The following is an 8,522-nucleotide window of genomic DNA, read 5'->3' as shown; positions in this document are numbered from 1 at the left end:
TTCCCATTAATTTAAGAGAGTTGAGTGCAGGCTTTGGCTCAAGGAGAGGCACCTAGTTCTCCTCTACAGGAGTCTGGGAGGGTCAGGTCCATGTAGCACATTCTTCCTATTCTGTAGCAAAATTTGTGGGTGTCTGTGGGAGGGGAGGCCCCCTGAAGGCAGAGAAGGAAAAGTCAGGAGATTGGTCCCCAAGTAAGAGCTCATAGTTGCTGAAAAGCTCAAGACACAAGGGACTGGAAAGTTGGGCCTTTTCTGCATTTAAAAGTCCTGCCTATGGGCAAGCAGTATACTAGTGGAGAGGCTGTGTAGGCTTTGAGACCATATTCTCCTGATGCAGCTGTGATTTCTCCACAAATATCCTCAGAAAGAAGTCTAGAGCATGAGGTGAAAGAAGAGATGGCCAGTTCTCAGGTAAGCCTGGTATCCCAGGTGAGAGTCCTTGTCTTCTTTTTCTCCTGAAATTCTGTGCATTTAGAAGTTGAAAGTGTTGATTTCTCTACTTCTGATGTTTCTATCTCATGTTTTCACCTAATTTTGAAAACCTTCACAAAAATGATACTCAAGGTTAGGTCTTTAGAACACTCCTCTCCTACAACCCAGAATCTTCTCTCTCTTCTCCCCAACCTGGCTGCCAATAGGGCATCAACAATTGTCACTTTGAATTAAAGTCTTGCATGTATTGTAAATATTCCCTTTGTGACAGATCTGCAGGGGAAGTCAATGAGTCCAAGATTCTTACTGCTGATGAGATCTGGTCCTGGGATTCCAGTCAAGGAAAACAGCTCATATTTGGTCCCATCTGGATGCTTTATCAGCTCTGTGTAAGACAGTATTAAGAAAATGCATAAATAGGGGTTCCTGGGTGACTCTGTTGGTTAAGCTTTGACTCAAATCATGACCTGGGATCTCCCGGTTTTGCAGGTTTGAGCCCTGTAATTGGTTCCATGCTGTGGTGTGGAGACTGCTTGGAATTCTCTCTCTCTCTGCCCCTCCACACCCTCCCTCATTCAATGAAAAAAAATTTTTAAAAAAAGAAATCTACAAATAAACACAGTGGATATGAGGCCCAGAATAACTTGGAAAGTTCACTACTATTATTACTACTAATAATAATGGGTAGCTTGCTCTTTAGAATGTGAAAAAGATACTCTATTTAAAATCTACTAGAGGGGTGCCTATGTGGCTCGGTTAATCGACCAACATTGGCTTAGGTCATGATGTCACAGTCCATGAGTTTGAGCTGCACAGTGGGGTCTGAGCTGATAGTGCAGAGCTTCCTTGGGATTCTTTGCCTCTCTCCCTCTCCCTATGACCCCAACTTGACACTCCCTCTCAAAATAAGTAAATGAACAAAAATAAATGAATAAAATATACTAGATATTGCAGGACATGGAAACTATATGTGGTTGAAGGTTGTATAAATCCATTGTATTCTCAAAATTTTGTGTATGTTCTGACTTAATGTTTGGTGACCACAAGAACACACCAGTGGTAATGTGCCTTCGGTGTGTCTTAGGCACTGATATTAATTTGTTTCCTTAAAGCTGATGTTACCTTCTTTTATTTGGCTTGTTGCTCTCTGCCAGATTCCTCCACTATAAAGTTCATATTATCCCTCTTACCATTCCTAAGGATCTTAGATGGAATTACTAATGATGTGCACAAACCATCACATTTTCACTGGAAACTTCTTTCCTCTCAAATTCTCTTGCTTGTAGTTTCACATGAGGAGACCAAAGGCAAAAGAAATGTAGATAAAATGAAATTTCCTTCAACTTGCAGCCCATTAATAAATATTTGGGACAGGGAGAGTATGACATTCCTCAAGGAATTCACAACTGCCTTAGTGTTAATATTTGCTACAGGTAAAAAACAACTTTAGGTTGATAATAGCCAGACCTCCAGGATCCTGTGTCTTCTTTAACATGTGAAAATTGCTTCAGAAACTTCCTTTATCTCTGCCTCTCAACTTAAAACTATATAAACAATGGCTTTTCACTAAAAGAGTGCTGGTCTTTCTTACCACACATCCTACCCATGCTTTAATAAATACATCTCTTGGGGCGCCTGGGTGGCGCAGTCGGTTAAGCGTCCGACTTCAGCCAGGTCACGATCTCGCGGTCCGGGAGTTCGAGCCCCGCGTCGGGCTCTGGGCTGATGGCTCAGAGCCTGGAGCCTGTTTCCGATTCTGTGTCTCCCTCTCTCTCTGCCCCTCCCCCGTTCATGCTCTGTCTCTCTCTGTCCCAAAAATAAATAAACGTTGGAAAAAAAAAATTTAAAAATAAATACATCTCTTTGCACCAAAAATGTTTCAAGAATACTTTCTGACCCTTCGCTTCCAGCCCACATCACATCAGTTTCTACTATTGGACAATGAAGGCTTTCACCTTGGTGTAGTAGAGAAACTGACTTCTGGGAGTGGACGTTCTAAACCAGACCTCCATTCTGTGGGTTTTTATTTTACTCCACACTCAGGTCATAGAAATATCCTCCTATTTACTTCTTTACATTTTCAGACAAAAAACAAGAATCACATAAATAACATATTTGAGGGCCTTAAAACCCATAAATATAATAGAGTCATAACTAAAAACTAAAAACCAGGTGGGGTTGTCACAGAAAGGAAACTTGATTTGCAGCCAGTAAGGAGATGACAGGGAATAACTTCCAAAGCAGAGGCACAGAGAGAAAAAGGGAATGGGCTCCTTTTTTTAGGGTTAGAGTGGATATTTAGGAAGAGGGGTCTTGCCATCTTTTGTAGAGCTGGGTATAAGGCCACACATTCACCTTAAGACAATAGTTCTATACCTACTTTGTCTCTTATTTAAATGAGGTTTGTCTTCCTCCTTGGGTGGAGATTTTAGTATTGTAATGAGGTATGTGTAATTGCCTGTCACTCCTTGGGTTACTGTTTGGTCCATCTGCATAGGTGTGAGGCAGGGGTTAAGCTCAAATTGGGCCTGCCCAAGCTCTTCCTCAGGATAGTCATTATCTTTCGCTGCATAGTTTCTGTTTCCACCAGAGGTCACTATGCCCATGGGGTCTTTTGCCTGAAGTAAAAGATAAGATGGAAAGAAGAGGTTAAGTAAAATGTAGGACTAAGTTCGGTGGGTACAAGCAGGTAAGCAGTAAAGATCAGGTGCTGGGGTCTAGCTGGTGACATTAACTCCCTTTTTCATCTCAGGTACCATTATGACCTCTGTCTGTGTCCACTTGGTTACTGTGGTATTTATTGCAGGGACTGTTGACCTTCAGGGATGTGGCCATAGAATTCTCTCAGGAAGAGTGGGGATTCCTGAACCACAGTCAGTGGGCACTGTACAGGGATGTGATGTTAGAGACCTATGGACACCTCCTCTTCTTGGGTGAGGATAACTCCTTCCAAACTTCCCAAACCACACTCAGGGGTTTGTTCCTTCCTTTGAAGACTGTCTCTTGGAAAATTCCTCTTTGCATGGCTGGGATTCAGTTCCCTGTAGTAAGGAAAAGAAGTAGGGGTTTGTAGATATAGAGAAAAATTTTCCTGATGTTTCCTTTTCAGTTTTAGATTTCCCTTCCTTAGGATAACATCATCATTTCTGTAGATTAGTGGCCATTCTAAATATTGAGTGACATAAAATAGTACTGCCCACAACGTAAACTACAATTTCCAATCCTTATTATTATATCTAGTACCTGGAAGTTCAGTTCAAGATATGAACTTGGGAAATCCCTCCTGTGTGTTCTTAAAGGATCTGTTGGGCTACAGCATTTGGGAAATCATTTTCTTGAATTCCAAAATGTCCTCTCTTCTCTACTGAGCACAATAGTCAATCAAAGGTTAGAATTCCCAGCGATTTTCTATTCTTTTTTTCTAAAGCAGGTCTTGTTGTGTCTAAGCCAAACCTGGTCATCTTTTTGGAGCAAAAGGAGTCTTGGAATGTGAAGGGAAAGGAGACAGTAGCCACACACCCAGATAGATGGGAATGAATGAAGCAGATGACAGAGGTTAGGTCCAAATGTGAAGGAGGAAGATAAACCTTAAAATGTGGTTCAGGCAGCTCTCCTTGAAAGGAAATAGTTTGAGAAACCTAATTTGTTTGTTTGTTTGTTTGTTTGTTTGTTTGTTTTCCTCCCCCTCACATAGGGACATCTTCTAACCAATATTACCATGCTCTTATATTCCCTAAGGATTCTCCTTCAGCTCCAATGATGGCTCTTCACAACTGTGTGACAGCCAAAGGATTCCCCTTGGGGTGCAAAAGTCTCCACAATCTGAGATCTTCTCCATTGTTTTGAGGCCCCTGGAGGAAATCTCTGTATTTTTGAGGAACTGTATGCTAAGCCCTTTCTAAGTTCTATTTTTGCCTCATATGAGACAGATGTCAGTGTAATGGTGTGCATATTGGGTTTTGGTGCAGAAATTCTGAGAACACTGGAGACAGATATCACATGTTTTCCGGTTTGTGCTTTCCAATGTTACACAGGCTTTAATCTTGGTTTTTTTTCTTAATTTTTAAAAATATTTATTTAGTTTGGAGAGCGAAAGAGAGAGAGAGAGCATGAGCAGGGAAGGGGCAGAGAGAGGGAGACACAGAATCTGAAGCAGGCTCCAGACCCCAACTTGTCAGCACAGAGCCCAACGTGGGGCTTGAACTCATGAACTGTAAGATCATGACTTGAGCCAAAGTCAGACACTTAACTGACTGAGCCACCCAGGTGCCCCTACAGAGAATTTGATCTTAATCAAACAAAATTAAGAGTAATTTAATCTGATAACAAAGTACCTCTCTAAAATGAGAAAATCTAATCTATTACTTCATTTCAAAAGCTCATGCCAAAGGGGACCTAGAACTTTTAGAACTCAGAACTTGCTGCCTATAGTAAAGTCTCAATTTTTTTTGCTTAATTTTTATTATTTAAAAAAAATTTTTTTATTAAAAAAAATTTTTTTTAACGTTTATTTGAGACAGAGAGAGACAGAGCATGAATGGGGGAGGGTCAGAGAGAGGGAGACACAGAATCCGAAACAGGCTCCAGGCTCTGAGCTGCCAGCACAGAGCCCGACGCGGAACTCGAACTCACAGACCGTGAGATCATGACCTAAACCCAAGTGGGCTGCTCAACCGACTGAGCCACCCAGGTGCCCCTAAAATTTTTTTAAATTAAATTCTAGTTAACATACAGTGGAAAATTGGTTTCTACAGTAGAATTCAGTGATTTATCACTTACTTACAACACTTAGTGCTCGTCATAAGACATGCCCTCAATTTCTATCACCCTTCTAGCCCATGCTCTACCTACCTCCCTCCTTCACCCTTGAGTTTGTCCTCTATCATTAAGAGTATCTAATGGTTTGTTTCTCTCTTTTTCCCTCCTTCCATATGTTCACCTGTTATGTTTCCTAAATTCCACATATGAGTGAAATTCTATGGCATTTGTCTTTCTCTGACTGACCCGACTAGGCATAGTACACTCTAGCTCCACCCATGTCATTGTAAATAACAAGATTTGATTCTTTTGGTGACTAATGTTCCATAGTAGGTATATACTACATCTCCTTTACCCATTCATTAGGCGATTGACAAGTAAGTTCTTTCATGAACCCCGCACACGTTCATGACCACATGCACTCTCTCTCACTTTCCCAAAATAAATGGATGATTTAAAAAATAAAATTGGGGTGCCTGGGTGGCTTGGTTGGTTAAGTGTCCGACTTCGGCTCAGGTCATGATCTCACAGTCCGTGGGTTCGAGCCCCGCGTCGGGTTCTGTGCTGACAGCTCAGAGCCTGGAGCCTGTTTCAGATTCTCTGTCTCCCTCTCTCTCTGCCCCTCCCCTGTTCATGCTCTGTTTCTCTCTGTCTCAAAAATAAATAAACGTTAAAAAAAAATTTTTTTAAATCAAAAATAAAATTGATGTGTGATTACTGTGGTGACTGAGGTTTTGTAGTCTTTTTCTTTTTTTTCTCCAACAAATTTGCTAACAAATTGAAATAATATTCTGAAAATGTTGTATGTGCTTTCTTTTCGTTTGCTTGCACAAGTTATTTCTTCACATGGATTAACATCATCATGATCTTGGAGAAGATTTCTGTCATTTCTCTCCATCTTTTCTTGCCTCTACTGATGTTTAGCAGTCTCCCAGGACCACACCCTCAATGTCAGGTTTGATGTCAAAAACCTTCCATGGGCCTTTTTGCTTAGAAGAAAGATGATTCCTATATTTCCATAGCAGAATGGCCTCTAGGGTCTTGGCAATAGCAGCAATCTTGTTAAGGACTGTCATTGGAAACTTGGCAAATTAATAGCTGTTTTCCAATGATGTCTGTCTTTGCCACATTGGGTGTACATTGAGTTGTACAGATTTTATTGCCAAACACGTGATGATAGTCAAGACATTGGTCATTGTCTCTAAAGGAGTCCCACCAACAGTGACAGCTTTTGGGTGAAAAGATGTCTGCCATGGTTTTGGATGCACACTTCTTTGGTATGTCTACAGAGTGGCCAGGGGTTTGTCCACTGGTTGGTGAACACCTCTGCCCTAGTTCTTTTGTGTTTCCCAATGCTCAGCCCTTTTATTGTATTGAACCATGATTCCACTGTATCCAGGACATGTTTTGTCCAGGTAAGCAGTTCAAAATTCTCTCATCTCATCAGATTCATATAAATTGTATGCTTTTGCACAGTTTACTTGCTTCTTCACCCAGCTCCCATAGAAAGTTCACTACAGAAATTTAAGGTAGATCCTCATGGGTATTGAGATTTCTTTACCAGGTTTAAATCAGGAAAAACCCAAGGGGACATTGCAGAAGTGAATATTTCAGGTCACTGATTCTTCTGCATTGTACCCTGCTGATCATAGCCTTGGAAAATGTTTTGTGACATAAATGGAATAGAATTTATCCCAGACCCTGTGTCAGATTAATGAGTTTTTGATGAGATGATGTACACATGGAAAAATTAGGCAGGGGCCAAATCACAGTCAAACTGCATTCTGGATATTTTTAGGAGATGATTTTCTATGGGTTTCAGTTTCTCCATGTATTATGGATATAGAGGCATTGAAATTTTTATTCTAATTGTGTTTCCATTGATATTTGTGTATAAAAACCTTTTGGAATATTGTGATAGTATCTTGCTCCTGGGTATAGGACAGATTTGCTTATTGGACAGGAAAACAGAGATGTTTCTGACAATGGCAAAGTTTCAAGCAGATATTGTAGATGATATTTTAAGATATTAAGATCCTTAAGATCTTTAAGATGATCCTTTAAGATATTTCCTATGCTCAGAGTCTCACAGGTGGGACACAGACCCACTGCATGTGCAGCATCTGCCTGTATGAATTGTGGGTATGGGGCTGGCAAGTGAAATTAGTGTGATCAAGATGTTTATGGTGTTTGCTGTGTCATGAGCCATAAGATCCTTGGACTTTGGTCTAGGAGTCTCCTGTCTTCTGCCAGGATTGGAAAATTGTTACAGGTCAACTTGTTACACTATAGAATGTGTGTAATCTTAGAATTTTATAGTTCTTGAGATTTTCTGTGGACTTTGTTCAAAACAAAATAGATATTTCTAGGTCTGTTTCTGCTTTTTTGTTCATTCATTTTGCTAATTAGATTATACATATAAACAAAATCATATGGCATTGTTTTTCTCTGACTGATTTCACATAGCATAGTACCTTCTACATCTATCCATATTGTCCCAACATTGGCAAGAAACAACAAAAAAAGTAGAAACAGACCCATATACAATGAACAGCCCATTGGTTACCAGAGTGAAACAGGGTGGGAGGATGAGCAAAATAGTGATGGGAAGTACAGGCTTACCATTATGGAATTAATAAGTCATGGGACAAAGCTACTGCATCAGGAATACATTCAGTGCTATCATACTAGCATTTTGTGATGACACATGGTAGCTACACTGTGGTGAGCATAGAAGAACCTATAGAGTTGTCAATCACTTTGTGGCACACCTGAATTAATGTAACATTTTATACCAAGTATACTTTAAAAAAAATTGCTACATCTTCAGAGAGCACAAGTGGGGGAGGGTCAAAGAGAGAGGGAGAGAGAGAATCCCAAGCAGGCTCCACACTGTCAGTGCAGAGCCCAGTGCAGGGCTCATGAACCGTGAGATCATGAACTGTGAGATCATGACTTGAGCTGAAACCTGGGGTCAGATGTTTAACCGACGGAGCCACCCAGCCACCTCTCAAGTATACTTTAATGGAAAGAGAGAAAATATAAAGTAGATACAGATATGCATATACATATACAGGTTCAACTACTTTCTAAGAAGTTGCCTGTAAGGAAAGCTAACCTACTCTCCAAATCCAGCTCATCCTAGGTGTTAATAATAGAATATAAACTTAGGAAAGCAAATTTCTCTGTAACCCAGAGGAGAAAAGGGTAACTTGCTGGAGAAAGAGAGGACACGGAGGAGAGAAGAGTGTGCCTAGCATGGTGGACAAGTGAATAGGAAGACACAGAATAGCCTGGAGTCCTCAGAGTCTGGCAGCCCAGGAGATACATGG

General features: G+C 40.7%; 1 protein-coding gene across 1 annotated transcript; it reads left to right on the top strand.

The window, feature by feature from the left end:
- Window positions 1-396: 396 nt before the first annotated feature.
- LOC125152614 (KRAB domain-containing protein 5-like) lies at window positions 397-3,969 on the top strand. Its single transcript, XM_047834675.1, has 3 exons — window positions 397-411; window positions 3,239-3,365; window positions 3,863-3,969. The coding sequence occupies exons 1-3, from the start codon at window positions 397-399 to the stop codon at window positions 3,967-3,969; spliced, it is 249 nt and encodes an 82-aa protein (XP_047690631.1).
- The last annotated feature ends 4,553 nt before the right edge of the window (window positions 3,970-8,522 follow it).

This window comes from Prionailurus viverrinus, chromosome E2 (assembly GCF_022837055.1).
Source record: "Prionailurus viverrinus isolate Anna chromosome E2, UM_Priviv_1.0, whole genome shotgun sequence".
Taxonomy (NCBI): Eukaryota; Metazoa; Chordata; class Mammalia; order Carnivora; family Felidae; genus Prionailurus; species Prionailurus viverrinus.
Note: the sequence above shows the minus strand (reverse complement) of the source record. Positions and strands in the feature narration are given on the sequence as shown.

What these genes read in the sequence shown, in the direction of transcription:
- LOC125152614 (XM_047834675.1), top strand. An exon ending in TGGACACCTCCTCTTCTTGG is followed by an intron (nt 3,366 to 3,862) that starts GTGAGGATAACT and finishes TTTCTAAAGCAG; the next exon opens with GTCTTGTTGTGTCTAAGCCA.